The sequence below is a fragment of the Penicillium riverlandense genome (assembly GCF_028828495.1).
Source record: "Penicillium riverlandense strain IBT 135883 chromosome Unknown utg000006l_segment0_segment0, whole genome shotgun sequence".
Classification (NCBI taxonomy): Eukaryota; Fungi; Ascomycota; class Eurotiomycetes; order Eurotiales; family Aspergillaceae; genus Penicillium; species Penicillium riverlandense.
The window spans coordinates 907,417-921,903 of record NW_026643197.1 but is presented as its reverse complement, the minus strand read 5'-3'; the positions used below and the strand labels follow the sequence as shown (position 1 = coordinate 921,903).

Below are 14,487 nucleotides of genomic sequence, written 5' to 3'. Positions count from 1 at the left end.
CATGGAAAGCATCGTATTGCCCATCGTTCAGAGGCTGAATCGAAATACCTGAACCCAGGTCCCCATGGGGAACAAATGAAATGCGGGGGAGACCGTGGGTCCATTGAATAGGGCTATTAAATGGAACCGGAGATTCGTTTGCGGGAGCGAGAGACTCCGAAGCACGCGGGAAAATGTGCCGTAGGCGATAGCTCCTTAGTTGTCTTCTACGTAGCGGGTCTCCGGTGGGGTTATAGTGAGTGGCAGGAATAGCAATTATCTCCGAGACTCGGATAAGTCTCCGGCCAAGTCTTGTTTTCTTCCCTCTTTTTCGTCATCCATTTTCAAATAGTGCATTCTTCCAAGCCAAGTATTGTTTCAGAGTTAGAGTTTCAATTGTATACTTCGTGATGCATGAGCATTCATCTCAACCACCGCCTCGCCCTCCAGCCGCTACGGAAGAGACACAGTCCGAAAAGAATGAAGTCGCAAAACAAGAGCCGGGCCAAGCCGAGGCCCAAACCCCTCCATCGGCGCCTACTGATAATGAAAAGATGAAGCTCCAAGACCAGACTAATCTGCTGCCGATGAAACAATTGCTTGTTGTTTTTGCTGGCTTGAGCTGTGCTCTATTTTGTGAGTCTGTCTTTGAATAAGATTTGTAGGAATAAATTGCTTATCGTATACTCTAAATTACAGGCTCACTTCTCGACCAAACGATGTACGATGATATGTGGCCCCCTCAAACCAAATAAGTAATACTAAGACTATATAAATAGCGTGTCAACCGCCTTGCCGACTCTCGGCCGCGTCTTCAACGATGCCTCGATCGAGTCATGGGTCGGAACCGCATACCTCCTTACCTCAACCTCCTGCCAACCGCTCTATGGCCGTTTATCGGATATTTTTGGGCGCAAAATCATCCTTCTCACCAGCATGGGATTCTTTTTGATCGGGTCAATTCTGTGTGCGGTGTCACGCAGCATGACCATGCTTATCATCTTCCGTAGGTCACTGTCCCGTCATTCCTTCCTTTAACGATTCCATCTGATTCCATTGGCCTGTAGGAGCAATCGCGGGAATTGGCGGAGGTGGCATACTGACTTCTGTCATGATCGTCGTTTCCGATGTGGTTTCTCTCGAAAAGCGTGGCACTTACCAGGGCATTCTTGGGGTGGTAGTTGCGCTGTCCAATTCGCTGGGTCCCTTGATAGGTGGACTGTTTACGGAGAAAGTCTCGTGGCGGTGGTGTTTTGTAAGTTCCGGTATCTCTGGCTCTGCTTGTATATGTCCCCGCTGATGGGAATGATAGTATATCAACATCCCCCTAACAGGCATATCCATTTTCGTTGTTGCATTTGTGCTCCCTTTGAAACGGGTCAAGGGAGATGTCAAGGGAAAGCTCAAGAAGATTGACTATCTGGGGTGTGCAACTATGTTGATATCCGCCATTCTTATCTTACTCCCAATCTCTTGGTTCGTGGGATTCTCATACCCAACGCAAGTCGGTACTGACATCACTATAACAGGGGTGGAACTAAATATGCCTGGAGTTCAGCCGGCGTTGTTGCTCCTCTAGTTCTCGGTATCTTTTTTTCGGGATATTCATCCTTATTGAACTTAAACTGGCCGCATTGCCTCTCATTCCCAGTATTTATTCTTCCTTCGGTGGTCATTCTTGTTCTCACAGCGCTGATTTTCTGCGGCAGTGCACATATTCAAAAACTCAACCGTCTCTGGTGCCTTGGGTGGAGCATTTTTCACAGGATTTATGTTCTACTGCAACCTGTACTACGTGAGACCGTTTCCCTATCCCGATGTCCCAAATAACAGCACTGATGACCTACAGCTTCCTCAATTCTATCAAGTCGTCTACAACGCCTCCCCCCTTAAATCAGGTGTTCTTCTTCTCCCCCTCGTGGTCACCCAATGCATCGTCTCTTTTACATCTGGATTTATAGTCTCGAAAACAGGTAACTATACAATCAACATCTGGGCCGGGTTTGCCATTTGGGCTATTGCATGCGGGCTCCTCTCGACAATCTCCCCAACCATTTCCATTGCAAAACTAGTCGGGTATCAAATCCTCAGTGGGATTGGGTCTGGGCAGACGCTGCAGACAAACCTGGTGGCTATTCAGGCGAGTGTCAAGAGAAGTGATATGGCCGTTGCCACTTCAACTCGGAATTTCCTGCGCATGTTGGGTGGCACGGTGGCCCTATCGGCCTGTGCGGCAATACTGAACAATACAGCTCGGTTGGTTTTGAGCAGGCATATGTTTGAGCGTTTAAGTGGCTGATTTTGAAACCTCTGCAGGACTGGCCTTTCTTCTTTGATCTCACCTGATACCCTCTCGGATCTTCTCGCGGATCCCACGCGGATAAACTCCCCCCTACTAGGCCTCACGGAGTCTCAGAGAGCAGCTGCCATCCAAGCTTATTGTAGGTCCCATATGCCGGAACCTTCTTTCTTGTACTAACTGACAGTAGCCCGTGGGATCCAAAATATATATTATTTCATGGTTGCATGCTGCTGCACATCTTTCTTCATAACTATACTTTTCGTCCGCGGCCACAGTCTCAAGCGCGATGACGATGCAAGGCTGCAGGAAGAAGGTAAACAATGGGCTGCAAAACATCGAGGCATCCGCGTGCTAGGTCGGAGCAACAAAAATGAGTCTGCAGCTCCGAAGAGTGAGGGTGAAACTAACCAAACGCCCACGGCGCCTCAAGACTCGGTAGAGGGAGGAGTCGTCCGAAAGTAAAGAGCGTTTGTCCATTAGGCGGGCATGGAACGGAGTAAGCGACAAATCATGATTTCAGATGCAATAGATAGGATGGCTGCCAAAGCAGCTATAATTGAGGTAGACGCTGATCATTCAACGATCTATATGATACAAGAGTCATATTACCAATATTTTGTTGACGGGAAGCTAGTCGAATTGCCTGGCAAGCAATGGTATCAGACAAAAGACATGCATCAACCTTGTGAGCCAGCCCGCTCTCGCAACCAGCGGAGAACCCACTCCACCAAAATACCCAAATCCTGCGAGATCTCGAGAACCCTGGCAATCTTCTTGCGCATATCCTGCGCGCTAGAGCCGGTCTCGTCCGCTCCCTGCATTTCAGCGTCCCCACCATCGGTAGTTTCCTCGTCCGGAAGCCCAGCAAGGTCCACCGTCGAAATCCGGCCATTCAACCCAACCTCGAGGCAGATCGAAATTTGTTGAGGTTCCGGCACAGGCTGGGTAGATTCAGAGGAAGTTGGATCATTTCCCCCGGGTATTGTGAGAAGCAACATCAGTGCCGGAGCATGTCCGAGTTGCGTGCGCAAAGTCACGTCCACTTTCACGTCGTCTTTGGATACCCCATTTGTGTCCTCGCGTTTGATTGACCCGTCTTCAGAGTCATCTGCATCATTTTTGCCAAGCAACGAGTCTAGTCTGCTTTCGTTGGGGTTGTCGTTGCTCAAGGTGATGAGTCCGTTAGTACCCTTGAAGATACATGGTTCCATGGCAGGAGAGGAACTCTTTGGTCGCTTCTCAGAAGACTTTTGTTTCTCGTCTGCTTTCTTAGAAGAGCGAAAGGTGGTTCGGATCAAACTGGCCAACAAGGCATATTGACGAAGAATCTGAGCCCCGGTCAGCGTTGATCAAAGATTTTGAAATGGGACAGAATATTTACCGGAAGGATATCCGCGAGCTGTCGAGGATGCGAGAATGGAAGATCACGGATTGTACGACCAGCAACAGACTCAAATGCCTGGAAAGTGTAGCTGTGTTGTTTGTTGTTGTACGGCTCGCCCTTCGAGTCAAACGCTTGCACTGACATCGTCTGTCTTCTTCGGCCTGAATGAGGGGAGGGGTCTGTTGACGACAATGGCGACCACTCCGGTACGAGCAAACCGTCATAGGTGAATATTTTGAATTCCTGGGGTAGCTGCATACCCAGATGTCGGTAAATGTCTGAGGCTGCGAGTATAGGGACGTCAAGAGCGGGGTCAAGCTTAGCGACAAATCGACGATTCGGAGCTGACGATTCTAGCATGCTAGAGTCAAGCGCCATGGGATCAGGATGATTTCCATGCGACAGACGCATCGTTTGCGGAGGATCAAGCCAATTCACAGACCCCGCGGCTCCATTTGAAGGCAGGGAGTCGTTTCTCTCGCCCGCTGTGAAGACCTCGCTGCCCACCCACTCTTTCGAGATGCGCAGTGAGGGATATCCATCTTCGCACTCAAGCATAATACTCCATATCCGGGGCTGATCATCCCGATCCTGGCATTCTGGTCGGTCAATCACCATGGCGTCTGGGGATGTGGCTTGTTCTTTTGCATCCAGGACTTTGGCCTGCTCAACCCAGTACTCTAAGCCGAGTCCGATTCGAGCTCCCTTGTGCATGCTTGGGCGACCAATAACTCCCGTACATAGATGCTCATGATCTCCGCCATGTTTTGATGTCTTGGCCTCTTCTCCCCATATGCGTCTGAAGTTCTCTTCCAGTCCCTCCAATGCTTCAAAGCAATTGATCTCCTGGCTGAGTTTATCATGTTTGGCAAGCCATTGCAAGTTCTCGTAAAATCCCTGGGGTATCTTCCAATTTCCACATTCAGCGTCAAGGGGCGACTGAACGAGGTTGCGTTTCAACACAGCAGTGGCTTCCTCACGCCGTTCGCCTTCTGTGTATTCTGGGGTGGCATATCGCAAGCTCACGTCCTTCACAGCATTATGACCAGGGTGAAACTCGATTTCCAGGTCGACGAAATTTCCCGCAATGTTGATGTTGTCTTCTTGCCAGATCGACTCAAATCCTTCTAGCCGGCTGAGTCGTTCAATGCCTTCCCGCGATACACCTCGCCCCGCAACGCGCGCACGTAGACACTGGACCACCTCTTCAATCCGGCGTTGTTGTACTGCGTCATTGTCTCGAGGAACACGGAGCTTGAATCCCATTCCCAGATTCTGGATGTCGTTCTCATGCATTGCCGCACCGACAAGACCATCATTGACGGCCGGCGAGGGGCTGATCCCGGTATAGCTGCCAAGAGCCAAGAGTGCAGACGGCGAGCTGAAGCTCACGGTATCATCCACACCACTTGTCACAGCAAGAGGTGTGGCATATTGAAGAGAAGAAGTGCTGATCTGGTGTAGCTGAGCGGGTCCCGAGGCAGACGGCGTTCTTGTCAAGGGTGATTTATGCGCGAAGGATCGAGGAATGGGTGCGGTTGGGTGTGGGGAGGACGTGAGGTGAGTGGGCGTCGCACCTGGCTTCGCCGATGGAGTCGCCATGGTTAGAGAGAGACAGGTGAAACCGAGGCGATCAAATGGGTGTCATGAATGAAGCTGAAACTGAAGCAGCCGTCTCGAAGCGCAACAACTTGATGGTTCAAGGGTGCGTCGATCGAGAGACATGTAAGAAGGGAAATCACGACGGAGAAGCGCAATTCATATATGCCGGAGCCTGGAAGTCCCCCATTGCAATTGACCAGGGCTGTCGGCGCAAGTGAAGATGGAAGTCATCAATGGAGCAACAATAGCCTTCGGTGAATGGTTGATCGGTTCACCGTCTTCCATACCGCCTATATTCTGCCTCCTTGCGACAACAACAACACTTTCCACTTCCTCTCTGTCTCCAAGTCGTTACTGATCCTTGGAAATGTTCGCCACAAGATCAATTGCTCGCCAGGCCTTCTCATTGTCTAAGCGATCTCAGATTCGCTGGGTATCATCTTTGGAGGGCAACCCACACATAGTAAGATGCCTCCAAGTAAAATTCTGGGGAAGCTTTCAGTTGACGTCGATACCTCGAACAGTACGTCTTCCCCAACAAGGACGCCTCAAATGGAAGTCACATTCTCTCTTTGCTTCCATCCGATCCTGTCAACCCAGAGCTAGCTATCGGAGTCTCGACCAAGCTGCCACCCACCACAGATTCATTCACAGAGAACCCCAAGTTCCTCGGCACACTTCAAGAAGTGGTATCCAAACATGCGCATGAGGATCCGGATGCCAAATCGCAGGCGCAGGTCATGGCATCAACCTCCGGAGCGAACCTGAGCTCCGGCGGCGTGCTCCTGACCGGGCAGCGAGGCAGGAGACGCCGCGCAGAAACTGGCGACTCCAGTGGCGGAGCCAGTGGTCAAGGCGGTGCGGGATCGGGGGGTAGAGGCGGCTGGATCCATATATCCGATAGCAGGCGGCCGCCTGAATTTGGAAGAATCGCTTGGTAAGATGCACCTTTGGTTTGGGGAGTAACTAGTGGTTGACCGCTTTGCAGGCCGGAAGATATATTTGGAAGCCTGGAGGTGGATGGGAACGGTCAGTTTGCTGGCGGCGGTGGGAACTATCAACCGAGTGGTATGCTTTCTTGAGAAGCGGTGTTCAACCCATGCTAATCCGATATAGGCACTTACAGAATTGTGACTCGGGATGGAATGTAAGTCCTCCTTTTCTCTCGAAAAAGAATACGCTAATCGGACATTTAGTTTGGGATTGAGCCCTTTTCTTCGAGAAAAGCTGGTGCAAAGACTACGCGAACTGGAGAAGAAATAGGATATGGAGGAACAACATGTATTATATTCCCTACAGACAACATGGACTATATCCTATCGCCTAACGATCACTATTCATAAGCTGTTATCATTTCTTGAAAAAATTGGTAATCTGCTGTGACCCATCCGTTGTTTTCTTCCGATCGGTTTTCTTCATAGGAGAATTGTGAGTAGCACTACGCATCTTCTTGGCTGTTTTCTGTGGTGAAGGGGTTGCGGGAGTCGCATGGATCTTTGGTTTCTTGGGTTCAACCGGGGTATCCGGTGTATGTTCTCTCTTGACGCCGGGCACCGGATCACTGAACTCCTCATGTTTGAAACTCTTCGTCTCTGGAGATTCCTTTTTCGGGGAGGAGTCTTGCTTCTTCTTAGCATTCGCAAAGAAATTGGCGATGTTGTTCTTGTTTTCTTTGCTGTTCACAGGTACAATAAAATCAGGCGAGTTATTCCCAACCTTGCCAACCTCATTTGGGACAGCGTAGCATTCTAGTTCGCCCTCGTACGGCTTGAGGATAGACTGCAGCTCCTTTGACCAGGTGGTGCGGCTAGGGTCGAGCCACGTCTTTATGGCATCGCTGCCAGGATCCAGAATGACGGGCATGCGGTCATGAAGGAACTTCAAGTATGGATTGGAGGAGGTTGTGATGACCGTGTAAGTGTAAAGCTTCTCGTCGGAGCCTTTTCCACCGAGCAAGGGTCAGATGGAAAGACCATAGTTGGAAAGGCACTCTTACCTTCATATGATACACAATCCCATAGACCGGCGAAACACATCAGATCCCCATCTTTGCGTTTCACAAAGTGCGGAATCTTCACTTTGCCCCCGGGATCCTTCTTCAGCCACTCATAGAATCCCTGGCAGAGCACGATGCACCTTTTACGCCGCTTCATCGTCGTCCACATGCCACGGTCCTCGATCAGTGAATCATCGCGACAGTTGATCGTGCGCATCATAGAGCCGTAATCCGGTTGTCGCTTTGTCCAAAATGGGATGAGACCCCATTTCATGCTCTGAAGCTTGTACTTAGTCTCTTTTTGGACATCCTCATTCTGGGTCTCAGTTGGCTCTTCGCTTTCCTTGTTCCCTTGCTGATGTCCATGCTCTGGAGTGTCGGCACGATAGACAGCACCAAGATTGCCGGGCGCAAAGTTGTATGTCTCTCTGACCTCATCGTCGTCGGGCGCTTCATCCACTTGCATGCCGTTGTCCTGGAGGCGCTGCCGGATGTATGCCAGGCGCTGGTGATGGTTAGTCCCATCGTGTAGGTGCGAGAAATAGAACAAAAACCTACGACGCCCAATGCATAGCGGCCACACATGTCTGGGTGGTATGTATTAATTCATCTGCTTTGTTGTGGTGGTTGACTCGGTTTCCTGAGGTCGCGACGTCATGGCGGGAAGTCAGTCAGTCGAGCTGACAAAATCACGTCGTCTTCATTCTTCTTCGTTCTCCGAGACACCTTCTCTCTCACCACACCACCACACAACCCCCAATGTTCCGAATAGCATCAAGGCGCACCGGCGCCTCTGCCTCCAATGTATTTCAAACCACGACACGGTCGATCCGCACCAACACTGCACGACCAACGCTGCTCTCGCGACACACCAATAATGCCAACACACTACTCGCACCGCGCCTCCCACTACCACGACACTTCTCGCTTGCGCAACGTGTCCGACGCAGCTTCCGCGAAGCTTCAAAAGGCATCTGGCGCAAGAACCCAATTCTCTTCCCGCTAGCCATCCTCTCCGTCGTAGGCGGCGTCGCCACATTCGCGTACATCTCCTACGTGGAATTGACGCAGGTGGCTCCCCAGTACAGCAAATTCCCGCCCCCGTGGCAGACGCACTGCGCACGGGGGTCTATTACACCGAGATCAACCTCAACGCGCCCAAGGCGCTGAAGGCGTACAAGGCAGCTCTGCGGATGGCGCTGGAGATGGGCATGCACCCGTTCTCGGACGAGGTGATGGGTATCAAGCTGCAGGTGGCAATGATGCTGGAGAAGGCGGGCTTGATGAAGCCAGCTATTGAGGTGCTGGAGCGGACAAAGAATGAGGCCTTGGAGTGGGTTGAGAAACTCGACGCGGAAACTGCTGCGCCGAGCCCTTTGAAGAAGGAGGACAAGTCCACGCCACCTAATGTCCAAATTGACGATGCGGCGCTCCAGGACGCCGAGAATGAATTGAAGGAGACGCAGGAGTTTGAAGCTCGTCAGCGCACCAAGACCCTCCAGAAAGTCATCGGCATAGAGATGAAATTGGCAGAGCTGTACTCGAGCGACCATATCCAGGAGGACCAGAAAGCCGAGGCTGCGCAGGTCGCCGCTGTGGAGCTGTGCCTGAAAGAGATGCACCGTCGCCAGAAGCTTGGTCTCCCTGTTGGTGGTGGTGGTAGTGGCAGCGGCAATGGTGATGGATCCGACACCGATACATGGCTGAGCCTGCCGGAAATTGCCACGGCGCTTACAGAGCTAGCAAACACCTACTCGGCCAAGGAGCGGCACGAGCTAGCCATGCCGCTGTACATGCGCGCATTGGAAATGGTCCGCGTCACTGAGGGCGACTCGCCAAGCTGCAAGCAGGTTGTTCTTTTGAACGATGTGGCCAGCGCCATGGCCGGGCAGGCACAGCGGCCGCTGATTCAAAAACAGCAGCAGCAGCAACCAGTCTCTCGGGAACAGATCATCGAAGCATCCCGACAGTGGGCACAGAAAGCTCTGGATGTGGCGGCGCGTATCCAGCCACCTGTGCGCGACGAAGAGTGCGATATCACCTGCGTCGTGGCCACCTACAACCTCGGAGAGTTGGCTGAGTTGCAGAACAAGCCGGACGCGGCACGCCAGCTCTATGTTGAGGCGCAGTCTCTGGCAAAGGGTCTCGAGTATGAGGAAGGAATTGCCATGACGGAAGAGGCACTGAAAAGAGTGTCGAAAAAATAATTCTAGTCAATGTGTACAATATGAACATTAGATGATGTATATATTATATATCCAGCAAGAATGGAAGCTTCTCTCTTTTCGACCGGATAGGGCTTCTATATATTCTTTCCTATCGAGTACATTATCCATCGACGGACCATACACACCGAAACTGCGGTACTTGAATGCTATCACAAGAATCTAGATATTTCGATTTTATCATGACGGATCGAAGCTAGATATGTCAAGAAACCCACCGGGCCCATCGGACCCAGAGTGCTTGCTTCATTGCTCGTGGCTCATACATTCCCAAAACAACCTATATGCCCGATTTTGTGTCTTCTTGTGCGGGTAATTTTTTGAACTTTTTTTAAATTGCCCTCTTCATTCAAGGTCGATAGATCAGAAAAGAAAAGAATAGAGGCTCCCTCCATACAGCGCTTGACCAGTCAACCCATCAATCCACCACATACACAAAGACTCCATCTATGCCCGCGACATAACGCCCCAGGCACGGATCTTGTTGTCGGTGTAACCGGCGAACAGGGTCTGGCCGTCGGCGGACCAGGCCAGGCTGACACACTCGGGGTCGCGGGACTTCTTGCCCTTCTCGACGTACTCGGGCTTCAGCTCGTCGACCTTGCTCTTCTTCTCGAGGTCGAAGATGGTGATGCTGCTGCTGGTGGCAGCGCACAGCCAGTAGCGGTTGGGGGAGAAGACGAGCGCGTGGATCTCGTCACCGGCGTGGAGGGAGTAGAGGTGCTTGGACTCGTTCAGATCCCAGAGCATGGTGGTGCCGTCCTTGCCACCGGAGGCGCAGAGCGAACCGTCGGGCGAGATGGTGACGGTGTTGATGTAGCCGGTGTGACCGATGTGGTCGGTCTGGAGACGGCAGGAAGCGAGCTCCCACACCTGATTGTGAAATCACTTGTCAGCATAAAATTCCAACAAGATATATGTGAATCTTTGTGGGGAAAAATTTCCTCCTCTTGTTTCCCATCAGGCATTATGGTGAAAAATTGTCTCATCGCCCCCAATGGGGCTCTGAAGTAGCAAATACGTAGAATATGCAAACATCATGTGGTTCGAGCTGCTGCTGCAACGGGTTCGGGTGGAAGAGAGATAGCGTACCTTGACGAGCTTGTCCCAGCCAGCAGAGACAATGACGGGGTTCTGGGGGTTGGGGCTGAAGCGGACGCACGACACCCACTCGGTGTGGCCCTTCTCGGTGATGGTGAACTTGCAGTCACCCAGGGTGTTCCACAGCTTGATGGTGCGGTCACGCGAACCGGAGACGATCTGACGGTTGTCGGCGGAGAACGAGACGGAGAGGACGTCGTTGGTGTGGCCGACGAAGGTGCGGGTGGTGTTGCCGGTGGACAGCTCCCAGAGACGGAGCGACTTGTCCCACGAGGAGGACAGAGCGTAGGCACCGTCGGAGGAGATCACCTATAGCGCAGACTAATCATCAGCCCAGTTCCAGAAAAACCGCTGCCATTCCTTGTCTTGTATTCCTTTTTTTTTTTCAATTCGGGACGAGAACATACACAGTCAGAGACGATGTGGGAGTGACCCTCCAGGCTGCGCTTGGGGTAGCCGTAAGCCTGCTCGTCGCGGGTGAGGTTCCAGATGATCAGGGTCTTGTCGCGGGAGCCCGACAGCAGCATGTTGGGGCTATTGTCATCCGAGTTAGTCTTCAATGCAATCAACCGGTAATTTTGGATGCGCCTTACTTCTCCAGAGAGGTAGCCAGAGAGGTAACCCAGCCATTGTGGCCCTCGAGGGTGCCGCGAAGAACCAGCTGCTCAGCCATGATGAGGATTGAGACGGATGGAGGGGGGAAGGAGAGAGTGATAGGGTTGACGAGATGTCGTTGGAGAAAATCGCACTGAGCGGGTAACCCTAAGCCAACTTTTCTGTGGGCAGCCCTAACAAGCGAGTCCCGTCACGTGAGAGACCGCCAAGCCCAAGTATAGAGGGACAAAGTAAATAGGATGGCATTCTCTTCTACAATGATAAGGATGATGATAATATACTCGCAGATGCTCACGAATTAAACACCTGCACATTAGGCATGCGCCCCAAGCCCCCACCTCCAGTCTTCTTATTCTTCGCCGACTCAAACCCAGTCGCGCTCTTATCACGCACATGCTGCCGCAGGAGCTGCAAGACCTCCGACTCAGCCCATCGTGATGGCACAGGCCGGTAAGCAGCCTTGAAGGCACCGATCGTCTGCGCCCACTCGCCGCTCTTGGCGCCAGTGCGCTTCCAGGTTTCCGTTACGGTATCCTGGGGCTTTTCAGCAGAGGCTTCGGTTTCTTGCGCCTCTGCAGTCGACGGCGGGTCTTGCGTGGCCCAGTAGTAGATGTCCCAGTCGTTCTCGTCGAGGAAGCGGTCGTATTCCTGAAGTTGGGCTGGGGTCATTTGCGCGAGGTAGACGTCTGCGAAGGTGGAGAGGAGCAGGTCGGATTCCAGGATGCCTCGCTTCCGGCTTTGGTCTGGAGATACTTTATTAGCTTTCGTCTTTGCTTGCGACACGACATCTTTATCTAAAGACAGATCTGTACGCAGAAGAGGGCGAACAAACATAGTAATCGAGCCCGCATAGTTGCAGCATCCTCCCCATCCCTCTTCAGCGGCTCAACCCTGAAGGTAATCCCCTCCATCTCTCCAACCCCAAGCTCGGGCTTCTGCGCACCGCTCTGCTGCCGTCCACCCGTGAAATGCTCAATTCTGCCTGGGTAGGGATCCGCCGGACGGTAGTTCGGATCCACGGAGTTCAGCATCTCCGGCGGCGCCGGCTTCTCCCCGACATTGGGGAAGTCCTTGGTCATGGTGGAGGTTGTATTTGGCACGGACTGATTGGGCTGCTTCTTGGTCTGGTTGTCGCGATGTGCTGCCGCCGTGGAAGGGGCGCGGTCGTTGATCTTGACATTTTGCAGGCGTAGAGCTGTCGTGCCGAATGCCCGGCTGGATGCTGGGAGAGCGCTGGGAGCGAACGGCGACGGCCGTAGGAGGCTCCGTGGGATGAGACGTGGAATTGACATCGTAGCAGGTCACTGGCCTCGGTGAGAGTGCAGTAGTTGGCCAGAGGAAGAATGGCGAGTCGCTCGGTTGGAGCTTGACATCATCCCCGAGTCATTGGCGTGTTTCTCCGATGTTTGCACTGTTTGCAGTGGTGGAAATAAGCAGCTCGAGGTGATTCCGTCAATGGACCAGGGCAGGGTATGATTGTAGAATATACTGAGTATTAAAGAGCACCAATTGTTATGGATCTACAAGTCTAACCAGCAGAAACTCGGCTACATACACTACTTGTGGCGTGGCGAGCAATTCGAACATTATAGCACATCTTGATTATGACCACCGACCCGCAGCTAGGCTAGGCAGGACAGCGAATATTTTATACCATTGAGATCATCATGAGTGTTGGAACAGAATGCCACAAGACATTACATACTACTCCCCATCATGCGCTGCAGTGAAACCCCTCGCCCCAAAAAAACTTCACAAAAAAAATAATGCAATTGTCTAGATGAGATGCTTGGATCTAGAAAGCAGCAATGTCAGCCAATAATGTCACCAGCACGGATTCGTGTCCGATAGCATGATAGGAAGGTGTACGTACCGGAAGTAAGCCCTCAGGTAAACAACCTGCCAGGTCCCAAGCCCAACGAGCATACCCATCGTCCCGAACGCAAACCACTTCACCCGCTCATTGGTGCTTTCATTGGTATCGCGCAGTTTCTGTTCACGCGAGCGAAGGTACTCCATCTCCGTCACAATCTCCGCGACCGTCTCTTCCATGCGGCGGAGGTCAGTCTCGATGGGCTGTAGCTTCTCATTGATCGCGATGCTGGACCAGTCGCGGGCGTCGGCACCGATGTCGACGTCGAGCTCGATGGAGCGGGAGGGGTTTTGGACGCCGCCTGTTGATGGTTGCTGTCAGAAACAAGGGGGAATCCTTTGGGTGTTGGGGGCTCTTACGGTGTGAAACAAGCTGATTGTCGAAACACACGTCAAAGGCAGTGTCGCCTGGTGAAGTGAACGCCTGGCGAGTCTCGCCTGCGATATCCTTCGCTTTACCATGGTCATTGCCCATAGCATCCTTAATCTGTATGTCGGGGAATATCATTAGTCGTTGCAATTGCGTTGCTTGTAGGGTACCCAAAAAACAAAAGGGAAAGAAAAACAAGAAACGTGAGCAGTCCCGCAACGAGCAATTCACTTACGTGCAAATTGACCTTCTGTCCATCTCCCTTCTGGCCGCTTACAATAGCTGTAACGACGACGAGCTGGTCCTTGGCGACGAAGTTACGGATGCATCGTTCGTTACCACCGCCGTAGCCCCCGGAGGCGGCAAGGTCGAATTTCAGGGCCGATGCGATCTGGACGACGAGAAGGAGAAAACTGAGGAGGGACCCCATGTTGAACCGAGAGGAGCCCATGGCTGGCTGCGAGTGCGTGGAGTAGAATGTCGTGCCGGACAAGGCAGTTGGTGTTGTGCTGCTTGTTGATGCCACCTAAGGGGACGGTCACGGGATCAGGACAGGGGGTTCCGCCTGCCCTTTTGAGAACCCAGTACTATGGTCTATTGACAAGCGGATTTCTTTGTCTTTGTACACATTCCTTGTAACGAGTTTAAAGCACAGTAAATTGAAGGTCATCAAACAGATCAAATAGGTACTTTCTTAGCGCTAGGCTCAAATAATAGACACAATAACAAGAGAGAAAAAAAATCTGGTATCTAGCGCAATTCCACAAAGCAATTCAAGGACATCCCAGTCAAAGAGCAGACAGAGAGAACGGACACGAGTCTATTAGATAGTCGTTTTCATCCCAGAAATGACGTTGCATGTGCGAGGGAAAAGGAAAAAAAGCAAAGGAAAGAAAAAAGCGATTAACCAGAAGTGGTGCAGATTAGAAACAGAAGAAAAATGCCACCGGGCTTCGCCCACGCAGAAGATCAAAAGATAGTAAGAAGTCGGGGGAGCACATGAGAATTTATACACAAGAAGGATTGACAGATCGTCGAACT

At 51.9% G+C, this 14,487-nt stretch overlaps 8 protein-coding genes across 8 annotated transcripts; 3 read left to right on the top strand and 5 right to left on the bottom strand.

The window, feature by feature from the left end:
* Positions 1-389: 389 nt before the first annotated feature.
* Positions 390-2,743, top strand: N7474_006608 (MDR family MFS transporter; the record flags this gene model as incomplete). The annotated part of the gene is made up of 9 exons (XM_057198018.1): positions 390-615; positions 679-700; positions 759-985; positions 1,047-1,234; positions 1,292-1,455; positions 1,509-1,564; positions 1,689-2,235; positions 2,296-2,420; positions 2,469-2,743. The coding sequence occupies 9 exons, from the start codon at positions 390-392 to the stop codon at positions 2,741-2,743; spliced, it is 1,830 nt and encodes a 609-aa protein (XP_057051458.1).
* Positions 2,744-2,958: 215 nt separating this feature from the next.
* Positions 2,959-5,267, bottom strand: N7474_006607 (RNA polymerase II mediator complex middle subunit MED1; the record flags this gene model as incomplete). Its single annotated transcript, XM_057198017.1, has 2 exons — positions 2,959-3,609; positions 3,663-5,267. 2 exons carry the CDS (start codon positions 5,265-5,267, stop codon positions 2,959-2,961), a joined length of 2,256 nt encoding a protein of 751 aa, XP_057051457.1.
* A 367-nt stretch (positions 5,268-5,634) lies between these two features.
* Positions 5,635-6,530, top strand: N7474_006606 (uncharacterized protein; the record flags this gene model as incomplete). Its single annotated transcript, XM_057198016.1, has 5 exons — positions 5,635-5,730; positions 5,792-6,204; positions 6,256-6,335; positions 6,384-6,414; positions 6,464-6,530. The coding sequence occupies 5 exons, from the start codon at positions 5,635-5,637 to the stop codon at positions 6,528-6,530; spliced, it is 687 nt and encodes a 228-aa protein (XP_057051456.1).
* Positions 6,531-6,617: 87 nt separating this feature from the next.
* Positions 6,618-7,848, bottom strand: N7474_006605 (SOS response-associated peptidase; the record flags this gene model as incomplete). Its single annotated transcript, XM_057198015.1, has 3 exons — positions 6,618-7,207; positions 7,264-7,768; positions 7,822-7,848. 3 exons carry the CDS (start codon positions 7,846-7,848, stop codon positions 6,618-6,620), a joined length of 1,122 nt encoding a protein of 373 aa, XP_057051455.1.
* A 174-nt stretch (positions 7,849-8,022) lies between these two features.
* Positions 8,023-9,470, top strand: N7474_006604 (TPR domain protein; the record flags this gene model as incomplete). Its single annotated transcript, XM_057198014.1, has 2 exons — positions 8,023-8,283; positions 8,352-9,470. The coding sequence occupies 2 exons, from the start codon at positions 8,023-8,025 to the stop codon at positions 9,468-9,470; spliced, it is 1,380 nt and encodes a 459-aa protein (XP_057051454.1).
* A 465-nt stretch (positions 9,471-9,935) lies between these two features.
* Positions 9,936-11,262, bottom strand: cpcB (40S ribosomal protein RACK1; the record flags this gene model as incomplete). Its single annotated transcript, XM_057198013.1, has 4 exons — positions 9,936-10,361; positions 10,581-10,898; positions 10,997-11,123; positions 11,183-11,262. The coding sequence occupies 4 exons, from the start codon at positions 11,260-11,262 to the stop codon at positions 9,936-9,938; spliced, it is 951 nt and encodes a 316-aa protein (XP_057051453.1).
* Positions 11,263-11,495: 233 nt separating this feature from the next.
* Positions 11,496-12,496, bottom strand: N7474_006602 (succinate dehydrogenase assembly factor 2; the record flags this gene model as incomplete). The annotated part of the gene is made up of 2 exons (XM_057198012.1): positions 11,496-11,940; positions 12,033-12,496. 2 exons carry the CDS (start codon positions 12,494-12,496, stop codon positions 11,496-11,498), a joined length of 909 nt encoding a protein of 302 aa, XP_057051452.1.
* Positions 12,497-12,980: 484 nt separating this feature from the next.
* On the bottom strand, positions 12,981-13,897 carry N7474_006601 (p24 family protein; the record flags this gene model as incomplete). The annotated part of the gene is made up of 4 exons (XM_057198011.1): positions 12,981-12,999; positions 13,078-13,378; positions 13,437-13,563; positions 13,682-13,897. The coding sequence occupies 4 exons, from the start codon at positions 13,895-13,897 to the stop codon at positions 12,981-12,983; spliced, it is 663 nt and encodes a 220-aa protein (XP_057051451.1).
* Between the last annotated feature and the right edge of the window lie 590 nt (positions 13,898-14,487).